The 13863-nt window shown below is 41.3% G+C and overlaps 1 protein-coding gene across 3 annotated transcripts in view; it reads right to left on the bottom strand.

The window, feature by feature from the left end:
- The window catches only part of LOC134356293 (17-beta-hydroxysteroid dehydrogenase type 2-like), a 58977-nt gene that overhangs the window by 14829 nt on the left and 30285 nt on the right, over positions 1–13863 (bottom strand). For all 3 annotated transcript variants that reach the window (XM_063067137.1, XM_063067138.1, XM_063067139.1), the window contains exon 2: positions 6993–7205. In XM_063067137.1, the coding sequence (XP_062923207.1) occupies positions 6993–7205 (213 nt within the window). The remainder of the gene's footprint in view (positions 1–6992; positions 7206–13863) is intronic.

The raw sequence follows: 13863 nt of genomic DNA, 5'->3' as shown, positions 1-13863 counted from the left end.
TATGGAGTATAAGTGTTGCTCTTCCACCCTGAGGGTGGCCTCGTCTTGGCACAAGTAATATAAAGTTATGGCTACATTAATGGGGTGATATTACAGACTGCCCAACAGCCAGAGGGATTTGGTGGAGCAAACTTGTAGAGATTGCAGACTGCTGCAAGAAACATAAGGTTGTTACAATAGGTGATTTTAACCTTCCACATATTGACTAGGACTAGCTGGGGAACACATTGTCAAATGTGTTCAGGAAAGTTTTCTTAACCTGTACTTGGAAGTCCCAACTAGAGGGAGTGTGATACTAGATCTTTTATTAGGGAATGAGACAGAACAGGTGACGAAGTTTATGTAGGGGAACATTTTGTATCTAGCGATCACAATGCCATTAGTTTCAAAATCAATATGCAAAATGTAGGTCTAGGTCAAGGTAGGTCTAGGCAGAGAATCAAAGTGGGATGTCCAAGAAGAGGAAGAGGGATGAAAACAGGAGAAGGAGTTATTCTTGTGGGTTGTAGAATCCTTGCCAAAGAATTGGGTTCAGAGATGGAGGCGACAGAAGAAGAGTTTGACATTGTGGCGGGGGTGGAACTCACTCAGGTGCAGATGAAGGGAGACAAAGGTAAGGCCCTTGCTGAAGACAGAACAATCTGTTTCAGTGGTATGCAAATGTACTTAAGTAATTCAAGCGCAAATAAAGATTAAGTAGGGTCAACAAGCTTTAAATTACAGTCAGATTCTGACTAAAAATGTAAATCTGTTTAATGTGCAACAGGAGAATGATGCCTAAAGTTCTGGACTTCTCATAACGAACTATTCTACTAAAACTGAATTAACATAATGAGTTGAATGAATAAAAGAAAATGAACTAATGACTCTTATTAAGTTAAGTTTAATGGCTTTGCAAATGTGAACATCATGTAATGTTTCGGAAGTTGTACATTCCTCAGTTTCGTGTAGTTACTGGCTTTAAGGAACAACTCACTGAAACGGGAAGCAATTTAAATACATAAATATATGCAAATTTCTCAGGATTGGGTTATAAATCGGCAGAGTGTTCTTCAATTTCAAATGCAATGCTTTTTATAACATTTCAATGAGTAAATTGGACAGATTTTTTCATTTAAATATAGTGGTTTATGATTAGCAATTAATATCAATATAATGCATTAATCTGCACAATAATTTTTGGTCACTGTGCCAAATAACATGTAGCTGTAGATCAGAGGGTATGCAGTAGCAAACAGAAATGATCTAAAAGGAAATCAAGCCTTGTCGGGAAGGTAGAGGTTGCTGAAATTACTGAAACACAAAGAAGGGTAGGGAAACAAAACGTGAAGAGGATACTTGGAGATTACAGAGGGATATAGATGAGTTTTGTGAGTATCAAGTGGGAAGATGATATGAAGTTGTCCATCTTGTCAAGACCATTTATGTAAAAACATTTTATCTAAATGTTGAGATTACAGAGCTTCAACAATTTATTGGCCTTGATGGAAATAAAATATGTAAAAAGAACATCTAACTAGAATGACTCAAGGTCAGTGAAAGCAGGCAAGCTAAATGTCTTTGTTCTTGCCATGCACTGGAAGGAATGGAGACTGCTATTTTGTGAAACTTCTGCAACCTTCATTTTGTGAACTCCTAAAGCTCATGTATTAGCTAGATCAAAGCATTTAAACATGGACACAATGAAGCACCAACTGCTAAACTACGAAACTAGAGATAATTTCCATAGCTTTTTGTCAGACTCCAAAAATAAGAATATTATAGCAATTATGACCTTTCTGAGTGTTTATGCTGAGGAAAACTTTGGACTCTTCTTCCATCTCCATCTGTAGGTAGACCTCAGCTAATTCCACTTTGCTGAAGTGTCTTCCTCTAGAAAGGTCTATAAAGATATCCTCTATGCTGGGTAGAGGGTATTGATCTACTTTCAGTACTGGATTGATGATGATCTGAAAATCACCACAAATCTTGACAAACGCATTCTTCTTGGCTACTGGGACCACTGGCATTGCCCATAAGACTCCACTCAACTTTGGAAGAATTCCTTCAGCCTCCACTGATCTAACTCACTAGCTACTTTATCACGGATGATATAAGGAACCAGACAGGCTTTGCAAAACTTGGGTGTGGTATTTTCATTTAACACTATTTTACCCTTAATGTGTTTGACTTTTCCAATGCCATCCTTGAATACTGCTGTGGCAACATCCAGTGTGGTTTTCAATTTGGTTCCAGTTGACTCCATTGCAGGGGATGAGGCATGCAAATGGTGGGTGGATCTCCTATCAAATTGTGGTTGTCCCAGCCAATCACGCACCCACAATGCTGGCCCTCCTGTTTTTACCCACATACAGCCAAATGTGGCTTGCTGGTTGTAGCATTCCACAGTTCCAAATGCCATTATCACAGGAGTTAACTTTTCTTCAGTGTAAGTTCTTAGTTGGATATCTTTAGGTTGCAGTTCAGTATAGTACTCAAACTCATTTTGTGGAATGACTGGAACAGCCAAGCCAGCATCCAATTCCATTTTAATTAATTTACCATTCACTTCTGTTACAAGGTATATTGCTTGCCTATTAACACACAAAAATTGCTGGTGAACGCAGCAGGCCAAGCAGCATCTATAGGAAGAGGTACAGTCGACATTTCAGGCCGAGACCCTTCATCAGGACTAATGGAAAGAAGAGATAGTAAGAGATTTGAAAGTGGGAGGGGGAGGGGGAGATCCGAAATGATAGGAGAAGACAGGAGGGGGAGGGGTGGAGCTAAGACCTGGAAAGTTGATTGGCAAAAGGGATATGAGGGGATCAGGGGACGGGAGGCCTAGTGAGAAAGAAAGGGGGAGGGGGGAAGCCCAGAGGATGGGCAAGAAGTATAGTGAGAGGGATAGAAAAAATTAATAATAATAAATAAATAATGGATGGGGTACGAAGGGGAGGTGGGGCATTAGTGGAAGTTTGAGAAGTCAATGTTCATGCCATCAGGTTGGAGGCTACCCAGACGGAATATAAGGTGTTGTTCCTCCAACCTGAGTGTAGCTTCATCTTGACAGTAGAGGAGGCCGTGGATAGACATATCAGAATGGGAATGGGACGTGGAATTAAAATGTGTGGCCACTGGGAGATCCTGCCTTCTCTGGCGGACAAAGCATAGGTGTTCAGCAAAATAGTCTCCCAGCCTGCGTCAGGTCTCGCCAATATATAGAAGGTCGCATCGAGAGCACCGGACGCAGTATATCACCCCAGCTGACTCACAGGTGAAATGTCGCCTCACCTGGAAAGACTGTCAGGGGCCCTGAATGGTGGTGAGAGAGGAAGTGTAAGGGCATGTGTAGCACTTGTTCCGCTTACAAGGATAAGGCCCGGGAGGGAGATCCGTGGGAAGGGATGGGGAGAACAAATGGACAAGGGAATCGCGTACAGAACGATCCCTGCGGAAAGCAGAGGGGAGGGAGGGAAAGCTGTGCTTAGTGGTGGGATCCCGTTGGAGGTGGCGGAAGTTACGGAGAATTATATGTTGGACCCGGAGGCTGGTGGGGTGGTAGGTGAGGACAAAGGGAACCCTATTCCTTGTGGTGTGGTGGGAGGACAGGGTGAGAGCAGATTGCGTGAAATGGGAGAGATGCATTTGAGAGCAGAGTTGATGGTGGAGGAAGGGAAGCCCATTTCTTTAAAAAAGGAGGAAATCTCCTTTGTCCTGGAATGAAAAGCCTCATCCTGAGAGCAGATGCAGCGGAGATGGAGGAATTGCGAGAAGGGGATTGTCTATTGTTAGTTTCACATTGTAAATCTCAAGGTTACTCAGTTCTGTGTCACTCTCATCATTATCAGATTTTTCATCAACAGCATGCAGAATAGAGACTTTTTTAATCATTTCATCTTCCCTGTGCAGACTAATTATTTTTGCCTGTCTAACAACTCTTTGTAGGTGCCCTACTTTGTTGCATTTTCTGCCAGTTTCACCTTCAAAACTGCATTGGTCAGGTGTATGAAGCATCTCATACACCTCAGGATCTTCCCTCTGTTTTTCTACCTATGCCATTGGTATCAACATGTACCAAGACTTCTGGCTGTTCACCCTCTCCCTTCAGAATACTCAGCACCTGATCTGAGACATCCTGTACCCTAGAACCTGGGAGGCAACACATCATGTAGGTATCTCTATCAGGCTGACAGAACTTCCTGTCTGTTCCCCTCACTATGGAATCCCCTATCACTGCCACATTCCTCATCTTCCTCTTTCCCCTCTGCACCACGGAACCAGGCTCAGTGCCAGGGACCCAGTCTCTGTGGTTGTCCTCTGTCAGGTCATCCCCCTCAACCACATCCAAAACAAGATAATGATTACTGAGGGGGATGGTCACAGGGGTGCTATTTACTTTCTGAACACTTCCCCGCGCTTCCCTAACCGTCACCCGCTTATCTAACTTCTGCAGCCGCAGGATGACTAACTCCATGTAGCTCCTAATTTATTCAGTTCACTTGAATTCATTTATTCAGTTTCGTAAATGCTGCCTGACCTGCTGAGTTTCTCCAGCATTTTGTGTGTGTTGTACTGGTTAGATCATAGTTGGCATAGTATTTAGGTCACCACATTGCAGAAAAATGAGATCATTCTAGAACGAGTGCAGAAGAGATTTGTGATGATATTGGGTTTGCTGAACGCAAACTTCTAAACTCGTACAAAGTTATTAAGCCCCATATGATATAGTTATGGGTACTCTCACTAAAAGGAGGCTATGCTGTTGCCACTTTATCTTCAAAGACTAGTTCACTTCCCTGTTCACTCCATGGTGAATTTAGCTGCCAATACCCATGATTTGAGCAGTGAGACCCCTCCCTACCAAGGAGGAGATACTTGCAGCTAACAAAGTAATTTAAACACAGTTCATTTATTCTTAGATACATGTTTAAATTTGGATAAAGATGTTAAAACACATTTAAAACTCACAGAGGATTCCTATCTTATAAAAAAAATTTCAAATTACTAACAATTTCTAAAGCACCAAGGAGTTCCAAAACACAGATAAAATTCCTATAAGCTTAGATGACATACCAGTGAGTTGCTGATGAATGAATCATCCATCGCAGAAATCAAAGGCAGGTGAATGGATTCTAGTTTCCTGTCCGTCTGTCATTCTTCTTGATGTTCCTGGCCATTCCTAATAAGCCTGACTCTCTCTTACATTTATAATGGGTTTTTTTCTCCCCACTTGGGTGATTTCACACACATTTGACAATTTTTTCAGATACCTTTTTCAGATAGGTGGTCTAAAAGTTTTTGGGGACAAAGGTACCCAGATAACCATAATTAATGTTGTGATATTAATTCTTTAAGCACTCAAACCTTCCAACTATTAATAGATCAGCTATTTATTGTGTTCAGTGATGGTATCAATCTGGTCTGCAAGCTTACAATTTAGCCAGTGAATGCCAATCACTGGTTTGCTTTAAGCCAATTAACATAGCCCATTGTTTTACACTGCAGCTGTTACATTTAGTCTCATGCTGTGAGTCAGCAAGATGTGCTCTATAGACAGTGCTGTTTGTTTGGAAAGCTATCCTTTTAACTTCAGACTGATTATTGCTTGCGGTTTATATTAAGAACTGAAGACTGGCTCCCATTTATGACAAGAAGCTAATCAAAGAGTATTGGTTGGAAGTTTAACCTACGTAAAAGCTACACTTTAAACTTTAGAAGTGTTAGCTGTGATGTTTAGAAAGCTGAGTTTGGTGGAAGAGAAAGGCCCCCTGCCCTTGGTTCTATCATAGATTCACCAGAATGTTGCCTGGAATGAAGACTTTACTTATAAGGAGAGGTTGGTTAAGATGGGACATTTTACACTGGAGTTAAGGAGGCTGACGCGTGGCCAAGTGGTTAAGGCGTTTGTCTAGTGATCTGAAGGTTGCTATTTCGAGCCTCAGCTGAGGCAACGTGTTGTGTCCTTGAGCAAGGCACTTAACCACACATTGCTCTGCAACGACACCGGTGCCAAGCTGTATCGGCCCTAGTGCCCTTCCCTTGGACAACATCAGTGGCGTGGAGAGGGGAGAATTGCAGCATGGGCAACTACAGGTCTTCCATACAACCTTACCCAGGCCTGCGCCCTGGAAACCTTCCAAGGCGCAAATCTATGGTCTCACGAGACTAATGGATGCCTATATAAGGAGGCTGAGGGAAGACCTTTTACAGGCTTATAAAATTATAAGGGGCATAGATAAGGTAGACATCACAATCACTTTCTAAGGGTAGAAGTGTTTCAAAATATAAGACATAGGTTTAAGGTGAGAGGGGACATATTTATAGGTGTGTCTTTGATGATGGGTCTCAACCCAAATATGTCCACTATTCCCCTCTGAAGATGATACCTGACCCACTGAGTTCCTTCAACATGTTGTGTGTTGCTTCAGATTTCCAGCTCACTTGTGTCTCCATATTTACAGGTAATCTGAGAGGGAATATTTTCACAGAGACAGATATATGGAACAAGTTGCCAGAGAACTGATGGAGGTAGGTACAATCCTAGCGCTTGAAAAATATTTGGACAGGTACCTGGATAAAGAAGGAGTAGAGGGTCATTTGTCAAATGCAGGAAAATGGGATTAGTGTTGATAGGAATTTATGTGCTGCATGCTCTCTCTAAGATTAGACTTAAGTATTTGACAACCTGTTTAATATTTATATATTCTCATGTTTCTATCAATGAATATTATTACATAATCTATTTAGGACCCTCAAGATTTCACTTCTTGAAAGAAATCCTCGTTTACAATCCTGTCACACTCGGTTTAGCATACCACACCTTGTGTTTCCACATATTCCTTTCCAAGCCAACTTTCAGACTTTTCTCAAAACAAAGGAATTCCAAAGCTGAAGCAAACTCTGCGTTACAAATATGGAAGCATAAGAGAATGTTTAATTCCGTCCACACAGTGACACATCAGTGCAACCAAACCAAAAAAAAAGACTGATATAATGTATTTATCACCAACCTTTGTCCTCTACCTGAGCTTTTACAGACTCAAAGGATTGAGATATCTGCTGTGAATTTGTGACATCCATCTGCAGCACCGTGAGCCTGTCTGACCCATACCTCTTCAAGTCCTGAGCACCAGGCCCATTGAGGAAGAGAACACCAGCAAATACAGTGAAGCCTAGTTCATCGAGGTATTTTGCCAGTGCGTGACCGAATCCAGAATCACATCCTGGTTTATGATAGAAACAAAAGATAATGTAACCTCTGCAGGAAGCAGATCCTATGTATTGCAGACTATATCCTTTCTGAAATAACACATGATATAAAATATTAATTTGTATGGAAAATTATCAGAAAAGATCTCTATAACATGATCAACCAAAAGTACTTATGGCATCTGAGGTTGTGTTCAGAACAAAAACAAAATACCTGGTGTATTTTCAAGAAGAAACTCCTCATGTCAAATGTACAGAAAGAATTTTAATGGAATAAAGGATAAAGACCACCTTTTGCAGCTCTAAGCATAACCAGTGGACTTTGTTCAACTTTTTACATTTACATCCTCTGAATTTAGCAGTGAGGTTTATTTGCCATGAGTGTTCCATCTATTCCAACAAACATTATTTTAGCTCTTTCCTTTAAAGTCAATTCTAAATTCTTAATAAACTGCAAATCTTGTAAATCTTAAGTGTTTTTCAAAATGGAAGCTTCCTGCAGTTCAGGCTCTGATGAGGGATCTTCAGGAAAGTTACATATTAGAAGAAAGTCATGTGTACTCGGCAAGTTATAGATATGAGAAGACTGGCAAAATGCCAAAGAGTTCCAATGAAAGGTCTTTGATTTTTAAAAAAATCAGTTCTATTCCTCTTTCCACAGATAGAGTCCAACTGTTGAATGTTTCCAATATTTTTTCTGTTTTTGTTTTGTTTCCTTAAAGTCCTCTCTTCCTCTCAAACAGGTTTTAATTACTAAGAACAATGTGAATTTAAATTGCCAAAATGTTGTGATTAAAAAGTCTTCGCCCACAATGTTAGTTGTTCATTTCCCTCCATAGATGCTGTCTGAGACTAAGGCTTTGGGCCTACTCCCGGCTGCTCAGAAATTTGGATCCAAGGACTCAATTTGGTTCAGAGTGCTGTTGCTCACTTCTATTGTTTGCATGATTTGCATTTTTTCTCTTTCTCTATGCATTGGGTGTTGGAACTCTTTTTTAATTGGGTTCTTTTGGGTTTCTTGCTTCATGGCTGCCTGTAAGCAGACAAATCCCAAGGTTGTATTATTTATAAATACTTTGACAATGAAATGTACTTTAAATCTTTGACCTGCTGAGTTTCTCCAGTGTTTTGTGTGTGTTGCTCCATGTTTCCAGCATCTGCAACAACTTCTTTTGTGTCTCTCACAGATTTATGTTGTCAGGTAACATAGCTGAATCCTGATTCAAGGTGCTTCAGGGCTGTGGTCCAATTAAACTGATAGCTAGCTGGAATGGGATCGTAAACTCTTGAGATGTTTTGAACTGTCATCGTCCCATATCACACATACCATAGCTGCCTTTTGCTTCACTGCCTCACTGGAGGATCTTCATGTTTTTCATGCAGAGAGAAGATGACTTGTTCAGGTACTGTCCTTCACTAGCCTGTTCGGGTTTCACTGACCCTAAGTCACTGCAGACCCATTCACTCTGGAATGACATTCCCCTGGAGAATGGTATGTTTGTAGAATGGTATGTTCCTTAAGCGTAACACATGGTAGAAGGGGTAGCATAGCAGTCAGCATGACGTTTTACCATGCCAGCAATCTGGCTTCAATTCCCAACACTCTCTACATGGAGTCTGTACGTACACTCAGTCATCATATAGGTTTCCTCCCACATTCCAAAGATGTATGGGCAAGTTATGGTGGCACTGGAAGCATGGCAACATTTACAGACTGCCACCAGCCCGTCCTTGGATTGCGTTGGTCATTGATGTAAGCAATGCATTTTACTGTATCTTAAACAAGCGAGCTTCTAGAAACATAGAAAACCTACAGCACAGTACAGGACCTACCTTAGAAATTACTAGGCTTCTCTATAGCCCTCTATTTTTCTAAGCCTCATGTACCTAGCAAAATTCTCTTAAAAGACACTATTGTATCCGCGTCCACCACAGTTGCCAGCAGCCCATTCCATGCACTCACCACTCTCTGCGTGAAAAAACTTACCCCTGACATCTCCTCTGTACCTACCCCCAAGCACCTTAAACCTGTGCCCTCTTGTGGCTGCCATTTCAGCCCTGGGGAAAAAGCCTCTGACTATCCAAACGATCAATGCCTCTCATCATCTTATACAGCTCTATCAGGTCATCTCTCATCCTCCATCGCTCCAAGGAGAAAAGGCCGAGTTCGCTCAACCTGTTTTCATAAGGCATGATCCCCAATCCAGGCAACATCCTTGTAAATCTCCTCTGCACCCCTTCTATGGTTTCCACATCCTTCCTGTAGTGAGGTGACCAGAACTGAGCACAGTATTCCAAGTGGGGTCTGACCAGGGTCCAATATAGCTGCAACATTACCTCTCGGCTCCTAATTTCAATTCCACGATTGATGAAGGCCAATACACCGTATGTCTTCTTAACAATTCTGCATATGTTGGAAATCCAGAGGAACATACACAAACTACTGAAGGAACCCAGCAGCTCAGACAGCATCAATGGAGGGAAATAAGCAGTCAACATTTCAGGCCAAGACCCTTCATGAGAACTCACTGTATCTTTTCATGTTTTGCAGTACATGTGACAAATAAAGCTAATCTTTAATCTGTACTCGACTGCACTGTGTTCTCTGACTTTCATCACATCAATAGGGAAAGGGACACTAGAACTTAGTGTTTTCAGCAAAGCGTAATCAACAGAAACCCAACAATACTGTTCTGAGAACCTTGCAACTGGAGTTCACACTCTTTATTCAGCTTTTACTGAGATCATTTGGGAGATACCAATAAAACTGCTTTAATACCAAACAAGAAACAAGAAGCATTTTCTAAGAAAAACGCGGCAAAAAAAAAGTCAGACACACCAAGCACAGAAGCACAAATATTCAGTTAAGATTTATTTCAGTCTCAGCGATCTAGATTAAACAAATGCATTTATATTTAAAGTATGTTCTCTAAAAAGAAATCCTTCCAGGGAAGCATATATTTTTTGATATTTTAAAGTACCCTCCTGACTCCAGGCATCTCGTTTCTAAGTTTGTACATTTGTTTGATGGTTGTACTATAGCCTCTACTGCGAAGATCAGGGAGGCTTGGAGAGAGGAATTGGGCATTGAGCTATCTGAAGCTGCCTGGGACAAGAGTTTGTCTATGATACAGGCTTGCTCTGTTAACAGCAGACACCAACTGATCCAGTTTAAAGTTGTCCACCGTCTTCACTAGTCTAAACTCAGGTTGCACAGGATTTACCCTTCAGTCTCGCCAATGTGTGATAGATGTCAAGGGACAGAGGGCACGTTGTCACACGCCTTTTGGTGACTGGATTTTGGTCCAAAATATTTGACTGGTACTCAAAGGCCTATAAAAGATCCTTCCCCTTGGAAGCTGATCTCGCTATCTCTGGCTGTTCACAATCCACTCTATGCTTCCCTATAGCCATACAACAGTCTCTGAGGTTGGGGATGACTGTCACCAATAGACTTATCTTGAGGGAATAGAAATCACCCTCTCCCCCTTCTTTTCGGAGATGGCTGGCTGACATGATTTCAGTCATACAGATGGAGAGACTCAGGTTCTTGAGAACGAATTCAATTATAAAATTTTCGGCTGTCTGGGATCCATTTCTTGCTTACCTGGACGAGGCTGGGGGCAGATGAGCAATTTCCCCCCAGCTAATCTCTCACAGCCCTCATTTGAGACTTAATGTTTAGCACTTTTGAGCACTTTGTACAGCAGGCATCCTTGTAACGTTATGTTCCTTTTTTTTTGCTTATTTTATTTTTACACATGTCTGAGCTTATATGTTCTTGTTGATTTTATTGCGTTTTTGAACATTTTGAAAAGAAAGTATTTAAAAAGAAAACTCATTCATACAGTTAGTGGCTACTTAGTTCACCTGCACACCTGGATGATAATACAAATATCTAATCAGCCAATTATGTGGCTTCAGCTCAATGCATAATAGCATTCAGACATGTTCAAGAGATTTGGTTGTTGTTCAGACAAAACATAAGAATGGTGATCTGAGTGACTTTGACCGTGGAATGATTATTGGTGCCAGATGGGTGGTTTGAGTATCTCAGAAACTGCTATTCTCATGGGCTTTTCACACCTGCTAGTCTCTAGCATTTACAGAGAATGATATGAAAAACAAAAATAAAAAATTCAATGAGAGCCAGTTCTGTGGATGGAAATGCCTTGTTAGTGCGAGAGGTCAGAGGACAATGGGTAGACTGGTTCAAGCTCACAGGAAGGCCACAGTAACTCAAATAACCACCCATTAAAACAGCGATGTGCAGAGGAGCATCTCTGAATGCACAACACATTGAACCTTGAAGAAAATGGGCTGCAGCAGCGTAAGACCCCATAGGGGTACATTGTATGTATGCAAAATAATACAACAATTTCAATAGGTCTGTAAGGTACTGTATAAGAAAATATTTAGTAATATAAGAAGCGCCTTTCAGGATGTTCCAAGGACTGTAGAAATTATTGTCTGCTTTTGAACTGTAGTCATTTATGTTTGGTTAATGTCCTCAATTATTGTGGCTTTTCAATTTAACAGAAGATTGGTGATTCGTTGTGGCAAGGTTGTTGAAGAATTATTTAGTTGATCTTTTAAACAATGCTATTGGTATTGCATTCAAAACAAAAAGTGTTTTGAGATATGATGCCTGCCGGTATTGGAGACAGAAGATTTTGTAGTCTGAAAATGAAGGGTCTAACAATGACTATACTCTTCCATAGATGCTGCCTGGCCTGCTGAGTTCCTCCAGCATTTTGTGTGTGTTGTTTTGAGCTATGGGTAGCTTTCTGGGTGTAACTGGTATGTGGATTGGAAAATGCAAATACAGGTGTCCCCCGCTTTTCGAACATTTGCTTTACGAAACCTCGCTGTTACGAAAGACCCACATTAGTACCCTGTTTTTGCTTTCAGAAGGTGTTTTCACGGTTATGAAGAAAAGCAGCGCGTGCCGCCAGCAGCCACTCTCCCCCGGATTCGGAACGGCATTGCTTTAACACGTTGCATTGAGCAGCCATTTGCAAGATGAGTTCTAAGGTGCCGGAAAAGCCTGAAAGAGTAAGGGTGTTACACTTACGGTAAAACTAGACATAATTAAGCGTTTCGATCGTGGTGAACGAAGCAAGGACAAAGTGAGTTTGGCTTGTGGAAGTTGACGAGGATGATGTTGAAGAGGTTTTGGCATCCCATGACCAAGAACTGATAGATGAAGAGCTGAAGCAATTGGAAGAGGAAAGGATAACAGTCGAAATCGAATGCAACCGAATGCAGAAAGTGAAGCAACTGCGTGAGATTTTCGCTGCAATGATAAAGTACGACTTTAATTTTGAAAGGGTACATAGGTTTAGGGGATATTTGCAGGATGGTTTGAGTGCTTACAAACAACTGTATGATAGAAAAATGCGCGAGGCTCAGCAGTCAAGCAAGCCTTCCACATCGGCCACAGCAGATGACGAACCTCGACCTTCGACATCGAGGTGGGCAGTCATAGGAGCAGATGAGCTGCCTTCCCTGATCGACGATGAGATGACACCCCCGTGTCCCACCACCCGGGCCTCAGACAGATACTGTACCGATTCGCAAAGAACGTAGCGGTAGCCGGGAGGCACACAGCACATCTTTAAGAAAAAAGCCAAAATAAACATTCTAATTAATTAGGTGCCGCCTAGCACGTAATTGTTGGCCCAGATCAGAGGCGATGCAATTGGCAATCGCCTCTGATCTGCACCGACATTTACGTGCCGGGCGGCACCTAATTAATTAGCACGTTTATTTCAGCTTTTTTCTTAAAGATGTGCTGTGTGCCTCCCGGCTACCACTGCATTCTTCGCGGCAATGTATCAGGTCGGCGGCCCGGAGGGTGGGGGCCACTACACCACCCAAACTCTGACTACTCGGCCTAACACACCATCATCAGTGTGCTCAGTGCTGTCTTCCCGATTCCCGTGAGTGATACCGCACTGTACATATATTATATATACTTTATATAGGCTGTGTATTTTTACATGTTATTTGGTAGATTTGGCAGCTTCATAGTTTAAAGGTTACTGGAGAGTGCGCTTATGCCAACAGCGCTTGCGTGAGATTTTCGCTACGGAGATCTTTACAGGCAATCGTTGTAGAGAAGTATTTCTACTTTATATAGGCTGTGTATTTATCATATCATTCCTGCTTTTACTATATGTTACTGTTATTTTAGTTTTTATGTGTTATTTGGCATGATTTGGTAGGTTATTTTTGGGTCTGCGAACACTCACAAAATTTTCCTAGATAAATAAATGGTAATTGCTTCTTCGCTTTACTACATTTCGGCTTACGAACCATTTCATAGGAATGCTGTACCTTCGGATGGTGGGGGAAACCTGTAATTGGAGCAAAAGAATGCAGACAGTAAATGCAAATTATTTAGGTTTCTTTCAGAGATACAGTATACTCATAATTTGAAATGTAATATATGATAATTGGAGCAGATTTGGAAGGTACATATAACTTCAGACCTTTGATACCCAAAGATTCTAACCATCAGGTTTTCTTTGCAGTGGGTATAGTCTTTTGTATGATGAACATGCAAATAATTGTAGATCAGCAAATTCATATTGCAATGAAATCCCGACATCACCCCTAGATTTCAAAATTTTATCAACACAGTGAGTTCTGGTTAACCATTGGTTAATC

The sequence above is a fragment of the Mobula hypostoma genome, chromosome 14, assembly GCF_963921235.1.
Source record: "Mobula hypostoma chromosome 14, sMobHyp1.1, whole genome shotgun sequence".
NCBI lineage: Eukaryota > Metazoa > Chordata > Chondrichthyes > Myliobatiformes > Myliobatidae > Mobula > Mobula hypostoma.
This window is presented reverse-complemented; position numbering and strand designations above follow the sequence as displayed.